General features: G+C 34.2%; 2 protein-coding genes and 1 long non-coding RNA gene across 6 annotated transcripts; 2 read left to right on the top strand and 1 right to left on the bottom strand.

Annotated features, from left to right (window-relative positions):
• Nucleotides 1-3,742: 3,742 nt before the first annotated feature.
• On the bottom strand, nucleotides 3,743-5,788 carry LOC145057033 (uncharacterized). Its single transcript, XM_079004796.1, has 5 exons — nucleotides 5,341-5,788; nucleotides 5,252-5,262; nucleotides 4,926-5,175; nucleotides 4,425-4,849; nucleotides 3,743-3,772 (listed from the first exon to the last, which is right to left on the bottom strand). Exons 1-5 carry the CDS (start codon nucleotides 5,786-5,788, stop codon nucleotides 3,743-3,745), a joined length of 1,164 nt encoding a protein of 387 aa, XP_078860922.1.
• An 8,664-nt stretch (nucleotides 5,789-14,452) lies between these two features.
• LOC145091863 (uncharacterized) lies at nucleotides 14,453-17,594 on the top strand. Of its 2 annotated transcripts, none has more exons than XM_079029685.1 (8): nucleotides 14,453-14,646; nucleotides 15,148-15,689; nucleotides 15,784-15,833; nucleotides 16,240-16,299; nucleotides 16,429-16,498; nucleotides 16,583-16,654; nucleotides 16,736-16,843; nucleotides 17,037-17,594. In XM_079029685.1, exons 2-8 carry the CDS (start codon nucleotides 15,150-15,152, stop codon nucleotides 17,406-17,408), a joined length of 1,272 nt encoding a protein of 423 aa, XP_078885811.1. In that variant the 5' UTR covers nucleotides 14,453-14,646; nucleotides 15,148-15,149; the 3' UTR covers nucleotides 17,409-17,594. The 2 variants fall into 2 exon arrangements, with proteins under 2 accessions (XP_078885811.1, XP_078885819.1); XM_079029693.1 differs by lacking the exon at nucleotides 14,453-14,646 and adding an exon at nucleotides 14,950-15,049.
• A 665-nt stretch (nucleotides 17,595-18,259) lies between these two features.
• Nucleotides 18,260-23,630, top strand: LOC145091855 (uncharacterized). Of its 3 annotated transcripts, XR_013702318.1 has the most exons (8): nucleotides 18,260-18,456; nucleotides 21,105-21,207; nucleotides 21,944-22,077; nucleotides 22,165-22,412; nucleotides 22,483-22,806; nucleotides 22,871-22,954; nucleotides 23,053-23,256; nucleotides 23,393-23,630. It is a non-coding gene; the product is annotated as an uncharacterized LOC145091855 (long non-coding RNA). The 3 variants fall into 3 exon arrangements; XR_013702308.1 differs by lacking the exon at nucleotides 21,105-21,207 and having other exon boundaries at nucleotides 18,261-18,456; XR_013702317.1 differs by lacking the exon at nucleotides 18,260-18,456 and having other exon boundaries at nucleotides 18,527-21,207.
• Nucleotides 23,631-26,244: the final 2,614 nt, after the last annotated feature.

Raw genomic sequence — 26,244 nt, 5'->3', positions numbered from 1 at the left:
AAATCGGGCCATCGTGTCGTGTTTTTGTTTGACACGACACGACACGACAAGGTTTTCTGTAACACGAACACAACACGACACGATGTCGTGTTTTTTTTAACTAACACAAAAACGAACCGATTAAAAAACGACAAACACGACACGACAATGATAACATAAAATAAAAATTAGTTTATTTAATTAATACTTAATCATATATAACACGACAAACATGACAAACACAAAAAACACGACAAACAAATGCTTAATCGTGTCAATTTCGTGTCGAATTTTGAACACGAACACGACACGACACGACATCGTGTTTTTTACACTTAACACGAACACGACACGAACACGAATTCGAATTTCAGTTTTGTCCCAATTTCGTTTCGTGTCGTGTATTTTTGTCGTTTCGTGTCATCAATTGCCACCCCTAGACGTGGCAATGGCAGATTTTTCCATATAAATACATTTGAAGGGCCAGCCGAGTTTGGTTACTCATTCTCTCATCTCTCACCTGTATTGCATCGATTTACGTGCAAAGAAATACCCCCGAAGCCCCGATATCATCCCGAGACTCGAAGCGAGTCTCGAAGCCCGAAGATCCCGAGAAGAAAAGAGTTTCCGAGCCGAAGCTCTGCCTGCGAGAAACCCGGTGTGTGAAGATATCCCGGTTTCACCGAAGAATACTACTCTTAGAGCTGTAGTGCTGTCCGATCATCTTCTGATCAAGTGAGTGTGTGGTCACTTTCTTATAACACATAAATATTAAGTATTTGCTATGAAATACGTGCTATGTGTATAATATAAAGTTGTTTATATGTGTGAGTGTATAGTCCCTTTCATAAACACGATAATAATACAAGTATTGTTTGAATGTATTAAGTATATCGTTGTTTATATTTGTGAGTGTGTGGTTACTTTCTTCTAACGCATAGATATGAAGTATTTGCTATGAAATACGTGTTATGTGTTTATACATTGTTTGTTTATTTGAGATGAGTGTGGAATGGACGTTTTATATAGTTTTTAAATGAGTTAAACTGTATATGTATTTTATATCTACAAATATGTTGGGTAGAACATGGGTAGATGAGATAGTTGGTATGTGATAAAATGAGGAGGTATGAAAGATGCTTAAGAATAATATCGGTAGATGCACCAAGTAGTGAATGTCGTAATCCTGGCAGATGCGTTTATAGGATAATGTAGACAGATGCGCCAAATAGAGATGTCATAATACTAGCAGATGCGCTTAAGAATAATATTGGTAGATGCACCAATTAGAGAATGTCATAATACTAGCAGATGCGCTTATAGGATAATCCTGGCAGATGCGCTTATAGGATAATGTCTGCAGATGCGCCTAAAAGAGAGTGTCATAAACCTGGCAGTCGCGCCTCATAGTGTATGATGTAATCCTGGCAGAGGCGCTTAAAGGATGATGTTGGTAGATGCGCCTTATGTAGCAATATATATTGTGCCAATTCCTTAGGTCAATCCTTAGGAATGAATGGATGACAGGTAGTTGAATTCTTAGGGTAAAATCCTAAGAAATAAAGAAGATAATGGGGATGGGTAATTGGGTTGATTGTTTGATGGTTAAATATAATAATTATATTATTGTGGGTCGAAAACCCTATATGCTCACCAGGCTCCCAAGCCTGACCCACTCAGTTTTCTTTGCATTACAGGTAATGGCACAAGGGTATAAGTTGGTGGACTTGACGAGAGAATTTGGATTATAGATCAGTAGTTATAAATAACTGTTGTAATGTCTATGTTATATTGTTTATGCTTTTGGTCTGTATCGGAACATGACATCTCAAGGTTTTATTATTTAATGAAAATACATTCTCTTTGAGAAATGTTTTGATAAGTTATTATCATATCTTGTTTTGGGAACAAATTCCGCAACCATTTTCTTTAAACGATTACTCTGATTTTAAAATAAAGCATAAAAAACCGGTCTTTTCTGGCCGAGAAATTGGGGATGTCACATTCTCTGTTTTTGTGCTAAGTCTGATGTTGTTAAATGCTCATGGACACCGAAGAACCCAAGCAGACGTTTCTATGCTTGCCCTAAAAAAAGGTAAATAAATTCGTTTGCACCCATTTTGATTTGTAATCAAATAACATTTGTTATTTTCCCCTTTTTGAAGGATTTTGCTTGTCGCTTCATCGGATGGGTTGATCCCCCCATGTGTGAAAGGTCTAAAGTCATTATTCATGGACTATTGAGAAATATGAACCGAATGCAAGCTTGGTGCACAGCTCTAAAGATTCTGTTGTTGGCTAGTTGGGTGTTTTTTGTGATTTTGTTCAGAAGGTATGTTTAGGTTTAGGTAATAGGGCAATGGGGTGGGGTTTTTTTTTGTTGAAGATCGATAAAAGTGTGGTTTTTGGGTGGATTAATGGTTTTTGGTACTTTGAACTAGGTTCTTTGTAGTTGTTTGTAAGGTCAAAGTAAGTTGTTTATGTAGTAACTGACTTCCTGGTATAAATATGAATTTTATGGAATTGCTTATGTTGTTTGTAAGGTTCTTTGTAGTTTTTGTAAGGTTCTTTGTAGTTTTTTTAAGGTGAAAGAAAGGTTAATGTGAATAATTGACTGCTTGAAGTCGAACTCCCCTTACTGCTGTCCCTATTGGCTTGTCTCCATTCGTATGTCGGATTGCGCCATCCTATTAGCCTCCCCTTCCCGGCGTATAGCCTGTCTTGTCATTCTGAATTGGTAATTGGCTTATTAAGATCAACTTCCTCCACCAGAAAGAGCTTCTCACACTCTGTTTGGTCCCTTATTCTAATCGACTTCTACCACTAATGGCACACAAACAAACTTGATTTTTGACCTCAGAGGCGCTTTCGAATACCACTTATGCTGCAACGAGTAATGACGTATTATATTAGAAGTCCCTGTCCTGTCTTAATGGACTGGAAAACAAACTTCCTTTTTTGCGCTTCGCACCGAGGAATCAGTCTCGGGTTCAATGCTTCGGGTAAAGAGTGTGAGTAAGCCAGTACACCAATACCAATTAAGTAATCCAGGAAAGTTTGACTGGGAGCAAAAAAGTAAGCCGGCTTACTTTCCTTTGGCCCTTCCCTTTAACCCGAACAGCCAGATTAATTACAGGTCATCCCCTACCTCCGAATCCTTTGACGGACACCAGAGAAGTTAGTTCTTCGCCTATCACATTGGTCAATTTGAACTTCCCTCTAGTCCTAGAATCACTACCTCTTTAAACCTCTGATGATAAAGTCGAATTTGTTCACAGACGATTTATGAACACTTAAAAAAACTTTTTTAGATTCTCCCTGAGTGAGGTTTAAAACCGTTAGCAAGTCTACGAACCCTCTCGAAGGTTTACAGAAGAGTGCCTGCTTCCCGGATCAAGAGTATAAAAGAGAACCACGCACAGAAAGAGCCGCTAGATAATAGGGTGAGTAAACGAAGTCTTTCCTTCCGAAATCCACTCCTGAAGTCACATCTTTCAGTACTGGGACTGAAGTCAAGTACTTTCGAGTTGCTCTTTGCCCAAAGGCCTCTTTCCAACTTAGAAAGACCAATTTCTTTGAAAACCAAGGATGAAGCTAGAATGTGGAGTACGGACTTATCATGCTTCCCAATTCCACTAGCATAAAAGAGTTTATTCAACTTATGAGAGATTCTAGAGTTCTTGAGCTACCCCAATTTGATGAGAATGAGGGAAGAAGTCCTTAGCTATTCCTTTGGCCTATAATAAGAAAGGTCCATCAAGACTCAGAAATTACCCTCGATCTTTTCAATCCTCTGTAATTACATAATACACAACAATAACCAAAAACCATAATAACCAAGGCTGCAATTACATAATAGACTACAAGCATATAATGCAATTACATTATCCCAAAATATGCAACCACACACACACACACACACACATATATATATATATATATATATATATATATATATGTTCTAATACTTATCATACTAATGAAAACCAAAATAACCATAAGTCATAAGTTTTTTAACATCAAAACACTTCCAAAAGTAGCAAATACCATCTGCCAAAACAAACACAACCTTGATCTTCAACTTCCACCTAACTTCCACCTCCTTGACCTTTGCATGTCCTTGAGTTGTGACCTTTGTTTTTGCATTTTGCACATGTTACACTGACATATTTCCTTGTTAAATTTTGAACTCCATCAGGACCCACTTTACAGCCTTCTTCCTGACTTACACCATGAGTACCACTCTGACTTTGACTCCCTATTTGACTCTGACTCAATTTTTCATCCTCACTTTTCTTCCTCTTCTTTGTAGTCCTACCTGGTTGCTTATGATGTATTGGAGGGATAAGTGTGGTGGGATACAAAATTTTAGGCCACATTATTCTTCCTTTTATGGTCTCTACCTTATAGGAATATACATTCTTCCATGTATGGAACCAATATACCTTATTGACCCACCTGTAAATGTCACCAACATCCTCTGAGTTCTTGGTAATTTCATAAAGGGTTGCAATGGCATGTTTACAGGGGATGCCTATTAGCTCCCACTTCCTGCAAGTACATGTGTTGTTCCTAACATCTACAACATGTTGATCTTGCCATGCCCCAGTGACTTGGTATTTCTCACCCCCATTCCACCTAGCAATGTAACGTGATGCATGAGACTTATTTACATCCAATATGGTTGTTGCAGTGGGTGTTAAAGGCCCTTTTGCCTTGTCCATCACCTTCATAACATTACAGATTCTCTTCATTAAGTATTGTCTAATATACTCCAAACAACCTATGATAGGCTTATCTCTTCCCTCTATTATCTTGCTGTTAAATACCTCACAAAGGTTGTTTAACAGTATACCAGAGATTTCTCTGCCTGTTAAAAAAATTAACATGTTGTTTTAAGTACAAGTGCACATTTAACATATAGTAATTTATGGTAAGTTATGTACCTGTAAAATGGCTTCTTGCCCAGTGTTTTGGAGGAATCTTTCTAAGCCATTCACATGCCTCCTTATCATAGTTGCTACATTCTCTCATGCAATGTTCAAATTCAGGTACAGTGGTTGCAGTTGCACATCTCCATAAATGATCCTTATACTCTTTCAATTTCCATTTCACTCTCATGTTCTGATGTATGTGCCTGAGACAATACCTGTGCTCAGCACATGGGAATAGTTGGGCTATTGCTGGTATTAAACCCTAAAACAATAACAAAAATTAAGTATTTAGTTTATATAATAATACGTAATTAATAATACAAGTTAGAAAGAGATACCTTTTGTCGATCTGTGATAAAGGTAAAGTTAGAGTTTGAACCAAGATCCAAGTCTTCTCCTAAACACTACAAGAACCATATCCAACTACTTTTGTTCCCTGTCTCAACAATGACATAAGCAATGGGGTAAATACCATTGTTAGAGTCCAACCCAACTGCTGTTAGAACTTGCCCAGGAAATGGTCCTTTCATATGCGCACCATCGAAACCCAAAAGATCCCTGAGGCCAGCATTATAACCTTTTTTCAGGGGATCTAAGCAAATGTAGATTCTTTTAAACCTCCTCGTTGGGTTTGATGGGTTTTGTTCACTGTAAACATCAATCTTGACAGTTGTGTCAACATTGGTTGCTTGCAATTCAAGGACATAGTCCCTCAAGATCTCATATTGTTTCGTATAGTCACCCTCCACGATCTTAGTTGCAATAGCCTTGGCCCTGAATACTTTGTCAATAGAAACACCAACCTCGAAGTCCTTTTGAAGTTGTTCCTGCAATGCTCGAAGAGGAATCCCTGGATTCGTGTCGATTCGGTCCATGATTCGTTTGGATATAAAAGTAGCAGTGCAAGCTCTAATCTTCCTACTTTGAAGGCAAGTATGGTTGTCATTTAATGTCCTTACAAACCAGGAAGATTATGTGTTTGACCTAGAAGCATGAAGGAACCAACTACATTTTACTTTATCTGAATTTACCTCTTTGCCCTTGCTTTTATTTTTGGTATTAAGGCCCACCACCCCACTTGCATTCATGACAGGGACTACACCTCTACACAATACCCGAAGTCTAAGATTATCATTCTTTTTATAATATAAATTCCTCCTAGTTTCTAATGCGTGCATGTCAATTTTTTCTTTCAATTCTTTCTTTGATTTAAACTTTTGCCCAACATAAAAACTGGCCTTTTGGACATTGCCAAGACTGCATCTTTTCTCCTTAGCCAAATTATTAAGAACACATCTTCTTTTCCTTTCATCTTCTGACCCTTCATCTATAGAATCCCATTTATCATTGTCAATGACTTCTATGTCCTCATGTTCATCATTTGTCCCAACCTCGTTATGAAACCCATCTATTTGAACACAACCATCATCCTTATCAAGATTGAGGTTAAAGTCAACCATATCCACCTCCACTTCTAATACATTGTTGTCATCATCAACAAGTTCATCATATTGTTCTTCTGATTGTGGCCCAAGATCATCATTTTCAGCAGACTTTTCATGTTCAGACTAATGGTCTTCAACATTCTCATCTTCTGGTGGTTGATAATGTTCTCCATCAAAAGGATCAAAGTGATCATGAGAAAAGTTCTCATAATGAAAGTCATCATGGTCACCACCTTGATCTTGTACCAGATCATCCATGTTAGCATGCTTAGCATTTTGATCTTGTACCACATCATCCATGTTAGCATGCTCACCAGCTTGATCTTGTACCACATCATCTAATTTAGGATTCTCACCACCTTGATCTTGTACAACATCATCCAATTTAGCATGATCACCACCTTGATCTTCTACTACACCATCCAATTCAACTAAACAAAGCTTCCTGGCACAAGAACTTTTACCAACTATTGAGTTCACCCTTCCATTTCTTCTATATTGTGGTGAAACTTGTGTAGGGACTCTGTCAAAGAGTATCAAGGACATATACCCTGCCAACTGTGTTTGATCATTAGCTTCATATATTATTGGGGTTTTATCCTTTTCTGGTACTTGAGGTACATTTGCTTCTTTTGGAAGATCACCATCACAGAGCTCCTTAATAATAACTTTTTGCTTTCTTTTTGGAGACATAAAATAGGTCAGCAAATTAGTTTGTTCATGTTCTGTATACACTTCAATGACCTTGTTATCTCCAATATATTGAGCCAAATTCAAGACATCATTATCATTCCCTAAAGCTCTAAGACCAAAATCCAAGTCTTCATGAGGAATCCTAAAATGGTAATATATTACTGGGGGTACAGAGTAATCTAGCTCTAGCATCATTGAGTCTAGTTCATGAACTGAGAACTCATCAATGTCTACTAAATCAATATATCACACTTCACCTTTAACATATTTCATGTTTGGAAGCTTTGTAAAATTTCCACCATGGTGTAGCTTTATGGTGAACATTGTTGGTACACGCTCTACAATATACAAAAAAATAAAGTAAGAAATTATCAGATATTTGTATTTTGGGATCGATTCTTCAGATCATCAAGAAACCCAACAAAATTTCGTAAACAGAGGATAAGTGAAACTAACCATATTCATTTGTGATGTCATATGTCTCGCCTTTTGGCCTAATCGCCCACATTACGAACATCATTTACAGTTGAAAAGTAAAAACAAGTAAACACCTTGGACCAAATCTTGATTAGGGTTTTTGCGTTCAAAACGAATGACGAAGAAGATGGAAGTGGAAGAAATAACTAAACATTTTGTGATTTTGTGTGTAATATGGCGCTAAGACGGTAACAAGTGGGTTTATTTCAAGAATTGTAAAAATGGTCCCTCAAGTAAAAAGACATTTATGCCCTCGTGTGCAATGCACGTGAGGGGTTTAACAGCCACAAACAAACGACTGTTAACCCCAGGGACTTGTTCCACAAACAAACCTCTCAATAAGGACCAGAAATCCAATTCTTGAAAGGTTTGGACCATATCCACAAAAAATGACAAACCATAGGGACCATTTTTGCATTTTTGTCTTGAATCTAATTCATTGAATGCTTAGGGTTGCAAAGACCAGTTCTTGCTCCCTTAACCTTGCTTGGTCTTGTGTTGAATTTAGACCAAGAAAACAACACCTTTTTATCTTGGTTTTGCCTTAAAACCTCTAGAACCAAAGGGCTCCACTTTTGAATGTTTTTGATCCATGAAATCTGATTTTGAATCAAGTTTTATGGTTAAAACACAATCCATGTCATGTGTTATATTTTTTGTTGGACGTGAGTGCTTATAATGAAGAATAAACTCGATTTAGGGTGGTGTGTTTTTGGTGTGTTTGTGTGTGTATAAAATCAAGAATATGTTTGAGTCATTCATAATCTAATATGTTTATAAAAAGATGTATGAAAGTGTGTTTTAACGCCTATATAATCATATAAGAGGAGGTGTGGGTACAACACAATAATACAAGAAGATTATGAAGTAAAAGTATAAATAAATTATAATATACGTATTATATGGAAATGATTTAAGTTAGGGACCTACGAGTTAAAAAACAAATAGTAGGAACCTTCCGAGTTAAAAAAATAAGTTAGGGACAAACACACAAATTACACAAAACCATAGGAACCATTCATGTAACTTACTAAAAAAAAAGGACAAAACTACAAATTTAGTCCTTGTGGTTTGCAAAAAACTTTGGATAGGGTCCAAAAAGTTTTTGACTTGCATGGACGGTCCAAAATCAAAATTTTTCCGTGAATTTGGTCCAAATAAATATGAAAAGACTATTTTGCCCTTATTATTTCTTTTTTTACATTTTCTTTGTTTATTTTGATTGTTTAAATATAAAAGAAAAAAAAAGAAACGCGCATGACCAGTTGACTACACAATACCCATCCCACATATCTCTCTCTCTTAATCATCTAAAAGACTTCCATGATCAATTCGTTTCCATATATATCACCTTCCTTTCCCGTCAAGATGCCCTACAACAGTCGTCTACCCTTCTCGCTGGTAAGTTTCTTACCTCACACTACCTCCATTCCCCTTTATTCTTCTCAAGCCAATGGGTTTAAGTTTTGGAGCTTGAAGCCTGCCATCTAGACTGAATCCTTGATAAATTCGACAGCTTGAAACGTGTTAACTTCTGACAGCCTACTAATCTCTTTCCCTCAGCCATCGAAATCTTCTAAGGTTCCATTTTAGATTTGATTTTGTGTTTTCTGAAAATTTCTAAGTTAGCTTAAAATTTTGATTTTCAATTTCTATAATTCATGTTTATTATTATGTGGGTAGGTGTAGATTTTATGGTGAAGAGATTTTCTAGGATCCATTCATTATCTTAAAGATTTTGTGAGTTTCAATTTCATCAATTTTTGTTCAATTTCAGCAATTCGTGTTTATTAGTGAGGAATTAGGAGTTTTTTGTGGGATTAAATTGATGAATGCAAAACTGATGGACTGAAGACTTTAAGGTAAGTTTTTGTTGGTTTTTTGACAGCTCGATTCATTTGAAGGAAACGTAAAACCGATGTCTCTGGAACATTTGGAGATTGATTTTGAATATGTAACGGTGGGTGTTTTTGATCCAGTTGTAGGTTAGAGGTGGCAGTCCCCAGTGGGTCTTTTTTATCATTATTTTGTTTAGGTTTTCCGACGAAGAAAAGAGGATGGAGGAATAATTGGTTGCAATGTAGCTTACACTCAATATTAAAGTAGATTTGTGTTTTGTTGCAAGTTTTAAAGAAGAAGAAGAAGAAGAAGGAGGAGGAGGATTAGGAGGGAGGGAGGGAGAGAGAGAGAAAGAAAGAGAGAGAGAGAGAGACGTTATGATGGGGTGTATATTTTTTTAAGAGAGAGTGAGAGAGAGAGAGACCATATGGTGGGGTGTATATTTTTTTAATTTCTTTTTATTTTGTAGTTATAAAAACATTATAAATGGTAAAAATAATGTAAAAAAGAAATTAGAAGGGCAAAACCGTCATTTCAGGTATTCCAAGGACCAAAACCACAAGAATCTACTAATTTTAGGACCAAAATCACGCAAAAATTTTGATTTTGGGCATTCCATGCAAGTCAAAAACTTTTTTGACCCTATCCAAATTTTTTAGCAAACCACAATGACCAAATTTGCAGTTTTGTCAAAAAAAAAAAAAACCATGAAACTATCTTTTATAATCATTAGATTTTTTTAAATAAGCAGTATAAAAATAAATTACAACAAGAATAGTTAAAAGTAATATTATATAAAAAGTTATAATGTTATCTTTAAATTTTGTATAATTTATGACTTGATGCAAAATAATTAAATTATTAATTTCAATATAATGTTAAATGGTTAACTTAAATCAAAATTTCAGTTAAACTTGAAAAAAAAAATCGAGAGACAATTTTATAAACAATCTGTAGCACCGTGAATTTCGAAAATATTTTTCGCAATATAATAAAAACATTTCTCTTTTAATTTCATAAAAACATTAAGTTTCAAATTCCAATCTGTATCATACAATTCCCAAGATCACATAAATATATCAAAAGTCCCCTGCGTGTGTACAGATCAAGCTGGTGCCTTCCCACGGTCATCGCTAGTACCTGAAACAACAACACTAACACTGTAAGCACGAAGCTTAGTGCGTTCCCCAAAATACCACACACAAAACACATATTAGCCACTCGAGGCTATAACTCTATGGGTCCGTGCACCCAACTCTGTGAACCCTCAGGTTCTAACTCTAGGAACCTTCCGGTTCCAACTCTGAAATCATGCACAGCATAAATCACATAGAAATAATGCAGTACAACACATAGCATACACATAACATACATACACTAACACATAGCTCTGATTACCTACTCAAGGTAAAGTATAGTGAGAAGACTCACCTCGCGTGTCTCGGTTTTTCACGAATCCTGGAAATCCCTCGTGCTCGATCCTCCGAGCTCTAATCCTCCTATAACATCACATGACTCTAATTAACACTTTATATCTCTAAGGTTGACTATCCCTAAGAAGTCAACACAGGTCAATGGTCAACGGTCAACGGTCAACTTTGACCGGACTCGGCGAGTGCACACGGCAACTCGGCGAGTCTAGACGTTCTCACCAGCTCTCTAGGATTTCCTTTCTACACGTCGAGTACTCCCCCCTGACTCGACGAGTTTCACCTGGCAGAAATCGCGGGGCCACCCCGACTCAACTCGCCGAGTCTCAAGAACGACTCGGCGAGTCCTAGCTTGACTCAGTCCACTTGACAACCCTCTCTAACTCGCCCTGACTCACTGAGTCAACCCATGACTCGACTGGACCACTCACTGACCGGTCCAAGGCAATCTTCAAGCTACTCGCCGAGTCTGCTCATCGGACTCGGCGAGTCCATGCCATGAAATCACTCAAACTTGCTTCTAAGGTCAGATCTACTCCAACAATTCATAGATCTGGCCTTCCTAGATTGATTCACCACGTAAAGCCCCAGACTTGGTGCATAAACAACCTCTATATGACCAATTATGAAAAATTATCAACAAATCTCACTACACAAGGTCATAACTTCCATTGTTCTCTATAAAGCTTGATGAATGAGGCCCTATGGACCTCTATGGATCCAGATCCGAAGTCTCATCACTAGCAAGGGACTATTTGGCCATCCAATCAACTCAACAAGGTCACAAGAAACCCTAAAATCAATTATACTTCCCAAAACAAGAGATGAGCCGAAATCATACCTTTAGATTGAAGGGCTAAGCTTCAAATCCACCGAATAGCAGTCTCCTTTGCCTCCTCTTGGCTAGAACCTTCCTCTTCTTTGCTAAACAACACACAAATGTCAAGAAATGCTTCCTTTCTCTCTCAAATCGCTAAAGCACTCTAGGGTTTCTCTCTATGGACTGTTGGGTGCAAATGACGGCCATAAGGCCCTTTAAATAGGTCTCAAACCCGAGAAATTAGGGTTTCATTAAACAGCGTGGACTCGCCGAGTCCATATCCTGGACTCGCCGAGTCCAGACGAATCCCGCGTCCAGAAACGCGACCCTACTCGGCGAGTCTGAGCTCCAACTCGCCGAGTCCCCTCTCAAAACACCAAAAAGACAAAACAATAAAATACCTGGAAATCCGGGCTGTTACACAATCAAAAGTTATAAATTATAGTGTTAAATCTAAATTAACAAAAAAAAAACCATGAAACTATTTTTTATAATCATTAAGAATAGTATAAAAATAACTTAAAATAAGAATAGTTAAAAGTAATATTATATAAAAACTTATAATGTTATATTTAAAAACATAAACAAGGTTTGTTGTTTTATTAATTACAATTAAAGAAACTAACAATATTCATCAAATAAAAAGTTAAATTTCTGAAACCAAATTAAAATAATTAAAAGTTTCCAAATATGTTATTTTAAATAACTTAGAACAACAATAGTTAAAAGTAACATTGTATATAAAAATTTAATGGTTACCTTTAAAAACATTTTTTTGATGTATTAAATAATTAAAATGATATAAATTAAAATCTTCAACAAATAAACTTTTTAACATTAATTAATCGTAACAACAACTATATCATGAAACCATATATTATATTTAATTTTATTCACGAGTAACCTATAGGTAGAGGTCATTGACACAGTTAGAATTATAGAATTTTAAAAGATGTCTATATTATCATATAATTCAAAACAAACAATGTTTATACCAAATTATTATAAGATTTGTTTTATAATAGCCAACAACAATGTCATTGATATATTTAAAATAATGTTTGTAAAGACTTCAAATATATTATTGTATTCTGTGCAACGTGCGGGTATCATTAAATATACAATTTTTCTTTCACCACATTCATTTGAAACCTCTAACTTCTTAACTTCTTTTCTAATTAATACAGTAATTTAATTGTTTTTTCTATATTTAATAATAATTATTTATTTAATAAAAATCTTTATTTTAATTTTTTTTTCTAAATAATCAAAAAGTTTAAATATAAGACCCAAATAAAAAAAATAAAAAGTTAACAAAAAAATAGATCAAAAATTACTTTTTATAATAATAATTTTTTCAAAAGAGATAGATTTTAAAATTATTTAAAATATTGAAAGTTTCAATATAATGTTAAATATAGAACCAACGTTAAGAAGCTTTAAAGTAATTTAAAAGTAATAAATGTTTAATATAATGTTAAATGTTTAAAGTAATTTAAAACCTATAATATATTCCATTAAAATGTCATAATTATAAAATATGTTTATATAAATTGATTAACCATTCATAATTACAAATAAGTATAAATTAAGCAATACCTTTATTTTTATTTTCATGCACAACCTACATGTAGGATAGTGACTATTGAGATGGTGTAATTTTAATATTTATATATGTTATATTTTATTTAAAATAAACAAATTATTTTTAATAAGTTAATGTCACAATTATTAATTCAAACTTAGTAACAATGCTATATTTTTTTAATAACAAGATATTCATCAATATTTTACTTATATTTACACAACGGGCGTAGATTCGTCTAATTACATATACAACACATGATCACGATCTTCATTAATTTAAGGCTATCCGGTATGGGAAACATTTCACGCATGAGTTTCCTATGTGACACACCAACCCACCAGTAAACACTTACCCAGAGGCTCGTGGATTGGACTAGGAGTAGGCTTTAGTGGTGGTGAAGACACATGAAGACATCCAATGGGAAGGAAGTAGGCTTTTAAAGGACCGATAGGAAGGAAGCTGTTCTTTTTTAATCCATTGCAAACTAAAAAAATTAATTTAATTTTCAAAGGCCTAGTAATAACCATTTCCAAATGTTAGTGGTTTGGTAGTGAACTTATAGTGAAACTGAAATGACGGTGAGTTGGTAAGACTTTTTAGACTTTTTGAATAGATTGAATGCGACCCTTTTTGAATAGTTGAGTAGTTGAGTGTGACCACTACCCATGCCTAAGATTCAATACCCATTTTTCTGACATGTGACAAATTATTCCCTAACCAACTCATTAAATTATAAATACTAACATTTTATATTATTAAATTTAACATTGATATCATTAGTTTCATCTTTATAGTTGATTCAAATAGTTTAGTTTAATTTTTTATTATGATTTTTATTACGCAATGTTCCCTATAATTTAAATATATAATTGAGATCGTTTTATTTTTATTTACATTAGAGTAATATAAATTTATCTCAATAATATATCAAAAATAACATATTTTCGTTTTTAAAATTCAATATTTTATATAACTATAAAATATATTTTTTTGTATATCATAGATATGAAATTATATGAATATTGGAATCCCAAAAAATTAATAAACTATTTTCAGCGGTACAAAAGTACAAATACTTAAAAAAATCGGCTTTCCTTTTATAAAGTTTTCTTTAGATTACTTCAAAAATAAAATCTATTAATATATTTCGTTTATTTTAGTTGTCGTTATTTTGTCTCCGAAAAAATAAAATAATAATAAAAAAATCGACAACTCAGGGGGGTTAGTGGCTTTTGTGGCAATTTCGTCCTTGCGTGAAAATTTACCCCCATTCCCACCATTTTCATCCATGATCCACTCCACGCTCCCTGTAATCTCTCGGTAGCCAACTCACTCATTCATATCATTTGAATTTCAACACAAACTCCTTCATACTTCTTCTGAGATTCTTCTGAAAGCACATCTCCAGAGACTCCTACTACTATTCAATTTCTCAAACGAGGTACACCCTTATACTTCATCTTAATTGTTCGTCATTTTTTACAGAAAAAAGAATTGCTCCAGTTTATCCCATTTTGACGGTTTCGACTTCTGGGTCGAGTGTATTTGATTCTTGTTTTTGTTGGATCTTTTTATCTTTTTTGTTCTTAGCATATTTATCTATTGATTTCGTAGTACTGATTGGAAATTAGTTGGAAAAGGAATGATTCTTGATGGTCTTCGTATTGTGTAAGCAGAAAACGACAACACTCGCGTCAAAATCTTCTCTATCTATTTTACAGTGTTTCAAAACCCTAAACAGTGAAGTTCGACGTGTTTGTTGCTTAGATTCTTTATCATTTTTGTGGGTTCAACTAAAATCCCAAAATTAAGTGATCAAACATTGTATTCGACATTATAGAAGTGTTAGTTGGTTCAACTTTCGCTGGATTTATAATTCTATAATTCATCGTCTGCAATAGTAACTGACGTTTGATTTCCATTTTCAATGAATTCTCGATAGGGATGGAGTCTGGAAACGAAGTTGTTTTAGAGGATGAAAGCGGTGTTGCTATTAATGAAGATCCGAATGTGAAAAAAGAGGAAGAAAACTCAAATACAGTCGAGGAACCCCTTAATTCAACAGGAGTTGAAGTGATTGAAATCATTGAATCGTCTGACATTCGAGGGAAAAACTCCATTAAAGTTTCAACAAACGACGCGACTTCAAATAACAAGAAAGTAGTTAAAAACATCCCTAGTACGAGTTCTTCCTCTCGCAATCCTAAGTCAAATCCGTCTCAGAATTCATCTTTTCCTGCTAAAACCCCAAACCCTAATTCCATGAAGACTGCCATTGCTGGGCACCCTGTGAAACCACGAATTGAATCAAAAGGTAAAGCCACATTAACCAATGGAACTGGCTCATCACGATCTTCTAGTTTGTATACAGCTAATAGGAGAGCTTCTGTTGGAGTGAAGTCTACAGAAGTGACTGCAAAGAGTAGTGGTATGGCTACCCGGAGAGCCAGTTTACATTCAGTCACAGGCCTAAACACCTCAAGGGTAAAAATGTCTTTCATATTTTCCGTTACTCTTTTGATTCTTTGATAAATTGACATGTTCTTAGTTTATATTTTTGACTGTTTGTTTGTTTTAGCCCAAAAAATCCAATGGAAATGAAGACTGCCCTCCTTCTGAAGACTCCTTGTAAGCCATTCAATTGATTTCTTATGGGTGTTTGTCATAATTACAATTTTTTTTTCCCGTTTTTACCCTTGTAAGTACTGCAAGATTTAAACTTTCTTCCTTATGATCGGATAATATATTAAGGGTATCTAAGGAAATGTATTATTAAATCACTCCAAGTTAGTTATTCAAGGTTTTGCACATTGCCTTAGCGATGAAATATTGCATTCTAAAGATTTATTCTATTTTTACGGTTTTACCCTTGTATGTGATGGAAGATTTAATCTTCCTTTATGTGTCAAGCAAGATAGATTAATGGACTTTTAAGTAAACACATCATCTCAAAAACATTATGAAACAAAGTTCACAAATCTTGAAATGACCTACATACCCCTGATTAATTTTTGAGGCTGTTTTGCAATTGCAGATCAGTTAAGCAACATTCAAAACCAAGAGAAGATGATGACACTCGTTCCTCTACCTCATCGTATTATTCTCTGCTTACTTTTTGATTAAATTTCATGTTTTTTTTTTTAAAAAAAAAAACTTCTTCTCTTTTCTTGATTTCAAAAACTGATTATTCTTTAAAATTTTATTTTATGATGTCACAACACAGAGGGCAACATAGGAACATTGCATCCGGCTTTTCTTTCAGGTTGGATGAACGTGCTGAAAAGCGAAGACAGGTAATGATTTTACCATATTGCCCCTGCATGTTTACCCCTTTTTTATAACATAAAAATCAACAAAGTTTAATCTTTTTACATTAGTTCTATTCAAAGTTGGAGGAAAAGACTCATGCAAAGGAAATGGAGAAGACTAATTTGCAAGAAAAGTCAAAGGTCAAAGAATCTTTGAACTCATTAGTCAACGAAATTATAATCAAGTCAATGTTTTTAACTCATGGGGTTACAAATATGCAGGAAAGCCAAGAAGCTGAGATCAAGAAATTAAGGAAGAGTTTGACATTTAAAGCTGCCCCACTGCCAAAGTTTTACAAAAAACCCCCTCCAAAAGTAGAACTGAAGAAGGTAAATTACAGTTTTGCCCTTTACCGAGTTTTTCACTTTTGCTCTTTTAGCCTTTGTGTTTTACACATCTATGTGTATGCACAAGAGACAGAACGACACTGTTTATCCTTCTAGAGACCTTTTTATGATGTAAGTTACTATGATACCCTTGGCTGAGTATTGCATGCCAAATTACTATTTTGTCCCTTTGTAGATGCCACCCACACGTCCAAAATCTCCAAACCTGGGCAGAAACAAGAGCGCTGTGGCTGAATCATCAGGTAAAGTCAACCATGAGAAAGAGGTAGTCAAACCCGAAAAGTCAACTGGAAAAGTCAAAGCAAAAACCTCACCTTCCAAAGCGATGGTCAAACCCGAAAAGTCAAATGAAAATACTGGTAAAACAGAAGATGAAGAAAAGGATCCAGTTTGGAATGAGGAATTTGAAGCAGTCCAAATCCCATCTGTAAATCCTCTTGAGGTTGAGGATTGGATAGAAGTTGGTGCTGAAAAGAATGCTGCAGGGGTTGAGGAATTGACCAATGAGGATGTGACACCTGGAGATATTGTCATTGTTGAAGGTTAGAAAATTCTTTTTAATAGGGTTTTTTTTTTTTTTTTTTTGGGTGTGGAGATTTTGAGATTGGTTTCTGTGATGTGAATAGTGTGGTGAAAGATTGTTTTGTTTTTTGCAAAAGGGTTGTCTCTACAGGTTTATATGATATGATGTAATGAATCTTTCTTAGAATCCAAAGATGTGATTTTTTTTTAATGACTTGTTTATTTTGGCGTGAAAATTGGAATTTTTGTTTGTATTTATAAAAGATTCATGTTCTGGATTCTTATTTGTTTTTCATTTGCTTCCGGATGATTACGATGATGAGTCATGAGACATTAGAACAGATGGACATGATAATATTTTGTAACAATAATGTATCATTTAACGACTTTACTCCTTCTCTTTTGTTTTTCTTTCACCCTTAATTGAGGCTCAATTCCTTTTAATTGTTAGCATTTTGGGTGATAATGTTTTGGAATCTATAATTTTAATAGGAAAAGAAAAAAATCTGAATATTGTTTTGGAATCTATTCAATATCCTTGGATTATTTAAAAATCCTTTTTTTAGTATGTACCATTTGATTGAAAATAATTCGTAATATAAAAATATTGTTTTATTTAGTTTTAGAGGGTAATGGGGACCAATAAATTTAGAAAATTAACCAATGTATTACTCAAATTAATAAAACACTGACAGCCCAAAAGTTAATCATGTTTTTTTGACTGCATAAAATGAATTAATTGACCATGCATTTCGTGTCAGCATTCAGTAAACTTTCCACTTTCTAGATCCCTCCAAGGTGAATTTGGTAATTTCCTATTTTTTTTTTTAAACGGCAGATCCTATTAAATGCGTCGGACTGTACAGATGTAAACCCACTCTATGCCCTTTTTCAACTTCTTATTCATTTCTGCAAATCATATCATAGTAGTCGTTGGTTAAAGAAGGTGGAGGTTGGAATCGTTGATTTCAATATATGTGTATTGTTTTCGATGGATTTGGTTCATGAAATATCGGCGATGGTTTTTATCAACCGGTCTCAAATTATTCAGCCGCGATTTCCCTGTTTAAAAGGTATGATTTTAATTTTTTGTGCTTTTCAGTTTGAATTTAGGGTTTACAATTTTAAATCCAGATTTCATGACGTTTGGCTTGATGTAAACTTAAAAAAATAATATCAAAGTCAGATAGTCTTCACATTTAATCAGGGTGATAGTAACGAAAACTTAAAGAGGGGATATATCATAGTGCTGTAAATAAGAACTAGATGCTGGAAATAAGGAAATCGTGACTAAAGACTAGGACTTCTATGGAAGTGCTCTAACTACATACGACTACAATAAGAATTAGTCAAAACTAGGGTTTCTCAACTTCTTATTCTCTGAAACGAGCTGGAAGCCTGATGACTCGTTTGGGTTTCGTGGTGGACTCGTGTGGAGAAGATGGTCCTATAACGTCTCGGCCTCTATCATGCATTTAGTTACAAAAATAATGAACCATTTTTCGGAAATTGGAAAAAAATTTCAAGAAAAATACGAATTTTAAAAACGCATTTAGTTCAACAATTTTTTTTAAATTTTAAAGGAAAATTTTCATTTTCCAAAATGACAGAATTTACAAAATTTCAAAAAACTGTTTACCAAAATTTTCTAATTCCATTTTTTTTAGATAAAATATACACACACCCCCTAATTCCCTCACTATCACCATCACCGTCGTCATCACCACCACTACCACACATCACCACCACAACTGTCGCCATCATCAGCACCAACACTACCCCATTACCTCTACTACCACCATTGCCACCACCACCCTACCATCACCACCACAATCGTCGCCATCATCCCCACCACCGCTGCCACCATTGCCCCCACCCCCACCACTCCACTCTACCATACCACTAAAAAGATCTGGTCTAAAAAAACGAAAAAATAGAAGATCACTTTTTAGGCAAAAAATAAATTTGAGGTTTAATCTGGAAAAAACACAAAATATAAGTTTATGAGTTAATCCGAGAATCAAAGACAAAAAAGAAAATTAAGTCATTAAATTAGGGGAAACACCCGTGAATAGCATGGTGCAAATCTTTCTTCTAATTCGACCTCCCTAAAGAGGAATCAACATTTACACTGTTACTGTTACTCTGAGATTATGACACTCCTAGGTAAATATTAATGAATTCAATTGATATTCTTTAGGTACTTTTTTAATATTTTTTAGCTAATATCATCCACGAACCTCTGGATTTATAAACCCTTAATATTTGTTAAGAGCATAGTTAACATTATCAACAATACTCATTACATATTCAGTTACTATTCATCATGAACCCATTTATGCTCATTAGATATTTGGTTACATTCTTCATGACTAAGTGGAAGCTTATGAAATGCATGTGTTACTTGGATGCATACTTGTATAATGCCTTAGCAGAGACGCATAGTTTATTAGCGGGCTGACCATGAAGAGAGCGGTCAATGTTGTTGATTTGATGAGTTTTCTTCCACAACTATGTGACCCGCAGTGTGAGCTCCTTTTGCTTCGATCATGTACGGGCATTGCAAAACTTTTCTTTGGTTTAAGGACTTGCCAGTTGGTGCATATAAAAGAAGCAGCTTTATTCTTTGACAAAGGATTGCGTAGGTCTATCGAGGATATGGTGGTATGTGGAGGCCCCTTCTTTGGAGACATCCAATGGTGTCTGACTTCCTTACATATTCGTTTCGGTGGTTTGGGTTTGTACTCGGCATACGAGGTTTCCTCCTACACATTTGTAGCATCGAGGGCCCAATCTTGGGTATTACAAGAAAATATCTTACGTGACAGTGACATATATGGTGTGGACTCTGATTACCTATGTGCTATGACTCGTCTTTGCGATACGATTCTGGGATTCGACTTTAGCAGTTTCACTAATAAAGACACCGCTCCCCTTAAATCCCCAAAAGCATTGGCGTGTGCCCTTTTTAGCAAAATCGTCAAAGATATGGAAGTCGACTTCGACATGACTGTTAGACAGAAAGCAGTTTTTGAGTGTCTTCGGGCACCTCATGCTCAGGATTTTCTGCTACCTATCCAAATTGATGGCCTTGGCCAACATATGTCTCCTGTGAAGTATCGAACTATCCTTCGTTACCGCCTCATGATTCCTCTATTCCTAATTCATGAGATATGCCCAGTTTGCCGCAAGACATGTTTGGATACATTTGGGGAACATGCGGTTCATTGTAGAGAGTTCCTTGATTTCAAGTACATATATGATGTGGTTGGGGATGTTAATAACAGATTTCAATCACATGTGATTAAAATATGTTATGAACATCTTATGCTTTTGTTTTAATCATATCACTACAAGAAAGGTTAGCATTACCGGCGACGCCTTTAGCGGCGACACAAGGCAATAGCGGCGACATGTAATTGACGCCTACAACGATCCGCGTCAAACTAACCCCATCTGTCCGATTTCTTTTCAATCCAACGACTGTAGAGGAAAGCGAAAAGACGCGTTGACTTTTCCCTCCACTGGTTGCCGCTATTGCCCTAGTGTCGTTGCTAATACGCATTCGTCGCCACTATTGCCTGTCGCCGCTAATGCGCGTGCAAATATCCCATTCCAGTTTACCTTTCTACGATTTCTTTTCTGCACTATTCTTTCTTTTCTCTTTTTTCTCTCCTTTCTTTCTTCAATCTCGCTTATTTCTTCCGACTTGGTGGACTAGGAAGTGCCTGTTGGGACCGGTGCTATCCCCTCCTTCCCCCAAGACCGCCACAGCCCCAAAACCGGCGACCTTGAGCTACATTCCGAAATTGTCCCCAATCGAGGTCGAATTCCTCCTCTTTTTTATGATTTTTCTGTTATGATGTTAATTTAGATGATAAACTGTTAGTAATTTTCAATTTTGTTGAGTGATGATGTTTGTATTTTGAGATATGAAGTGGTTGTGCATTTTGTTGGGTTATTTTGTTGGATTATTTTGTTGTATTGTATGCATTTTGTTGGATTGTATGTTTTTTCAGATTTGTGGGAATTTTATTATGCATTTTGTGTATGTTTTGTAATTTATGTTTAGATTACATTGGCTTAAAAATGAAATTTGGCATGAATATATACATTTGTTGGATTGTAATTTATGTTTATACCACATTGCCTTAAAATGAAATTTAGATGTATAAATTTGTATGAAATTGGAATATGCAAATTGGATGTATACATTTGGCTTAATTAGGTTATTAATAGCAACTTACTTCTAGTAATGTATTGTATATGGTTTCAAAGTGCTTAATTTTGTTAGTGACTCAATGTTTGGCTTTAATTGGATGAAATTGGCTTAATTGTAATTTATGTATACATTTGGCTTAACTGTATGAAATTCGATGAAATTGGAATATGCAAATTGGATGTATACATTTGGTTTAATTTAAAAAAAAAACATTAAAAAAAATAATAAATTAGAACTACTTTAAGTTGATTTTACAATTAATTTATTATTTTTTTTAATTAATTTATTTTTAAAAAAATAATAAATTAAACTGGAGTGGGACATCTTGTAATTTACAGGCTGTAGACGAGGTTTACTTGGGCGATACTCTTGGCCATGATGGTCGTTGTTATGGGGCTTGGACATTGAGGTGATGGAGTCGGGGATCCACCACCTCCAGGAGGCTTTGGTCGTGGTCAGCACGAACAAGATGGTGAGTTTATTATGATATATTTATTAACTATTTTTATTATTTTATAATAAGTTATTGTGACTAATATTTTTAATTTTATTTTTTCAGCCGAGCTTCCAAAAAAAAGAAGGGGCATGTCAAAAAATATCGAGTTGGGAAAGTTGATACGGGCAAACAAGGGAAAGCCCGTAGATTTGGATTTCGACAGGGAGATCACATATTCCCCTATCGGGAACCGTGGTAATTGTTTCACACATGAAATTGGGAGGTATTTCCGGAACAATGTCCCTTTCAACGTATCTGGTTGGTACAATGTTTCCCCCGTCTTAAGGATCGCAACAGTTGTACATCTAAAGGTAACTTGGATACAATTTTAAGTTTAGTTGTGATTGTTATTTAATTAACTAAATTTTTTGTGTTTTGCAGAATAAATTTGATTTGGATAAGGTTGACATGGATTCGGAGCGTGCTCAATTGTTGCAGAGCATTGATTCGAGTCTTGCAAAAGTTTACAAGGCCGAAAAGTAAAGCTCATTCTTGTTTTAAGGAAATCGGGGGGCCTACACATATCTCAGCCGCATTGAACAACCCCCTAATGATATGTCACATGAAAATTAGGCGAAGGCGGTCGAACATTTTCAAACGCCATAATTTTTAAGGCGTTCGGCGTCAAACAAAGAATGTCGTGCAAAACAAGTAGTTGTAAACAGAGGGGGGTCGAGCTCATACAACAATGCATGTTTCAAAGAAGTAAGTTATGATATATTTAAATATTTATTAAAGTATAAATAATCTAATTTTTAATGTTAAATAGGATATCAGTCGAACCGAAGTTTTTCGTAAGGCTAATTCTAATCGCCGAGGGGTATTTTATAGTCCTGCAGTGGAGCAACAATACGTAAGTGGTTAATTTGTATTTTTCATATAAGTGTTTATATCGCCAAAGGTATTTAGTAATCTAATTTTTATGATTATTATTATTATTTAAAAATACAGAATGCTTTACTCGAGGAGATAAACCAACGAACCCAAGCTACTTCTGAGGCAAGCAGTCTAGCACCAACTGATATAAAAGATTGTTTTGAAAGAATATTGGGTGTTCGACGCGGACATATCAGAGGCATTGGGCGTAAAACCCCTACCGTTGTGTCCATGTACGATCAGGAACAACCAATGACACAGTAACAACCACAATCACAGGTAATTGTTAGTAAATGCTATAATGGAAAGTAGATGTATGTTTAAGTGTATTTGATATGTTGATATTTTGTAAAATGGTATAATTAATTATAATGTTATTATGATATGTTGTTAATATATTTTGTTTTCTTTATAGTTGGAAATGCTGCAAACAATACTAAAGTACCCGGCCTGTTCTGCAACATTGGAAGAGTGGTTTCGCTCGTTGCCGCCGCCAAATAATGAAGGAAATGATGACGAGGACGAGTAGTTACTTTAGGATTTTATGAAATGTTTTTGTAATTTGGAAGAATACTTAATGTGGTATGGATTAATATTTTGGATTGATTGTATATGTATTAATATTTCTATAAAAAGTTATCAAAATTTTCAAATGCTATGTGGATTAATATTTGGATTGATTATAAATTTAATGTTAAATAAATAAATAAATAAATAAATCAACAGAGTATTAGCGGCGACATCTTTTGTGGTGGCATCTTTACTTGAATGTTCAAAATCTGAATCCATGTAGTTTTGGATTTGATGACTTGAATGTTCAACATCTTCATTAACATCTTCAATATTAATTTGATCTTCATTTCTAAAGAAATTCACATTATCGCTTGTAAAAGACATTATCAAACAATAGAACTTGTCATTAACAACATAAACAATTATTATTACAACAAATATTAATAATATATGATTTAAAAAACTATAAAATAAAATGTAAATGTTCATAAGATTAGCCCTGTCGAAAATACCCGATACCCGAATTACCCGCCCGATTTTTTCGGGTATCGGGTAAATTTTTCCGGGTAATCGGGTTACCCGATTTTTTTTCGGGTCGGTATACCCGAATTACCCAAATTATTTTAAAAATATATTTTTTTGTAGAGCTTTTACTATGTAGCAGATATTTGATCACGCTTAAACTAACTATCATTATTGTAAAACATAAATATATTTATTATGACAATACGACACTAACAATATTAAAAGTAATTTTTATTTATCATCACATTTTTTAAAACTTAATTGTTTTCTAGATTATAGTTTTTATTACAACTAACAAACTCATTATTTTAACGAAACTTTAGAACATGGCAAAACTTATGGCTATATTTATCTTAAACATTTTAAACTTTTAAATTAAGATATATAGGTATTTGTTTTTTTAACATCTTATTAGATTAGATTAAGTTGTTAAAAAATTACTTGATATCTCATGCATTATTGACTAGAAAATCTCAATGTTCAAAGCTTGAGTAACTTCGTTTATGTCTCGTTTGTTTATATAAACAAGACTAATAAAGCACGACGTATTTATTTCATTAAATTTATTTTTAGGTGAAATTAAAAAAAAAAAGTCATATATTTCGGGTAATACCCGAATTACCCAAACCCGACCCGATACCCGAATTTAGTTTGGGTAGGGTAATGGATAATTTTTCTAACATGAAAAACCCGAATTACCCGAAACCCGAAAAAATTACCCGTTCAACACCCTTACATAAGATTTATGATTATAACATATATCAATCATATGTGGTTTTAAACATATATGACTAAAATATTTATGATTATAACATATATTAATCATATATGATTTAAAGAATTGTATTATAGTTTATAACATATACATGATCATAGGGTCACTTGAAGAACATGATTGTTAGCTCAATGAGGGGAGCTTTTGGAGGCCAAAATTGAATCTTTTAAATGCAATAACCAATTAAATTAACGACTTTCTACTTTTGCATTGATGCATATGCAACAACAACACAAAAGGAGATGGTGTACATGTTGAAGGATGAAGAAACTACTGAAAAAGATCATAATCACATGTGATTGAAATAATATATTATAAACAAATACTAATCACATGTTTTTTTTGAATGTTTTAGGTTTTTCTGCAAGTATAAATCACAATTATTTGCTTATGATATCGATTCAAACCGCATAAATGTAGCTACAAGGGAAGAATTGGCATTTCATGAAAAATATATTAAACCTAACTCCTTTTGAACTCAAAACTTTCGATTTGTACTTCATAAATCCAGTTACAATGCAACAATCGACAACTAATGATCAAAATAAGTTCTGCAAATTGATGATTTTTACTTTTTTGATGAACAATATCTTAAACTTAACTCCTTTCGAATCAAAACGTTAAATAACTGAATCGATTACTAAAATACATGAAATAAATACAAATGTGATAGTTTAATCATCAAAAAAAGTTATGCAAAGTGAATATTTTGTACCTTTTGATAGAACAAACTATGACCTAACTTCTTCGACGACGACGATACAATTACTTCTCTATAAGAATCGAAGAAGAAAACACTTGTATAAAGAATCTTAGAAATCGGTAAGATTTAGAAGCAATTCCGTAAAATTCGATGATAATCACTCAATTCTCAATGGATACTCTCGACCAAACTTTGTCACAAACGTAAACAAAATCAGATGAGAATACGGTCATAAAAACAAAGTTACCGAAATACCCCTGAAGGCAATTAAAAAAAAAGCGCATGTGTTTTTTTAACTCATAGGCTAAAAAATAATCTCAAGTGTTCTCAATCTCAAAAATGTTCTCATTTGAATATATATATATATATATATATATATATATATATATATATATATATATATATTGTGTGCATCTACGATTGATTCTGGACCAACCATTTTAGTTATTTTAAAAAAATAATTAATGCATATTACATGTTGAAGATATAATAAATATTAATTAAATCTTTAACATTTAATATGCATTAATTACTTTCTTAAAATAACAAAAATGTTTGGTCTAGAATCAATCTTATATGCACACAATAGATAGTAGAAACATTTGAACCTAACTCTCTCTCTCTCTCTCTCTCTCTCTCTATATATATATATATATATATATATATATATATATATATATATATATATTATTTTTTGTTTCGGTGGTTGGTGCTGTGCTGCTACCTTGAAGAACAAAAAACATATATTTAT

The sequence above is a fragment of the Lactuca serriola genome, chromosome 1, assembly GCF_051521515.1.
Source record: "Lactuca serriola cultivar US96UC23 chromosome 1, Lser_US96UC23_V15, whole genome shotgun sequence".
NCBI classification, from domain to species: Eukaryota; Viridiplantae; Streptophyta; class Magnoliopsida; order Asterales; family Asteraceae; genus Lactuca; species Lactuca serriola.
The sequence above is the reverse complement of the archived record's forward strand: the minus strand, read 5'-3'. Positions and strand labels throughout refer to the sequence as shown.

What these genes read in the sequence shown, in the direction of transcription:
- LOC145057033 (XM_079004796.1), bottom strand. Translation starts at nt 5,788, where the DNA reads ATGGACCGAATCGACACGAATCCAGGGATTCCTCTTCGAGCATTGCAG. An exon ending in GGCAAGAAGCCATTTTACAG is followed by an intron (nt 4,850 to 4,925) that starts GTACATAACTTA and finishes TTTTTTTAACAG; the next exon opens with GCAGAGAAATCTCTGGTATA. An exon ending in TTTACAGGTGGGTCAATAAG is followed by an intron (nt 3,773 to 4,424) that starts GTATATTGGTTC and finishes ATGTAATTACAG; the next exon opens with AGGATTGAAAAGATCGAGGG.
- LOC145091863 (XM_079029685.1), top strand. Translation starts at nt 15,150, where the DNA reads ATGGAGTCTGGAAACGAAGTTGTTTTAGAGGATGAAAGCGGTGTTGCT. An exon ending in ACTCGTTCCTCTACCTCATC is followed by an intron (nt 16,300 to 16,428) that starts GTATTATTCTCT and finishes GTCACAACACAG; the next exon opens with AGGGCAACATAGGAACATTG. An exon ending in GTGCTGAAAAGCGAAGACAG is followed by an intron (nt 16,499 to 16,582) that starts GTAATGATTTTA and finishes TTTTTACATTAG; the next exon opens with TTCTATTCAAAGTTGGAGGA.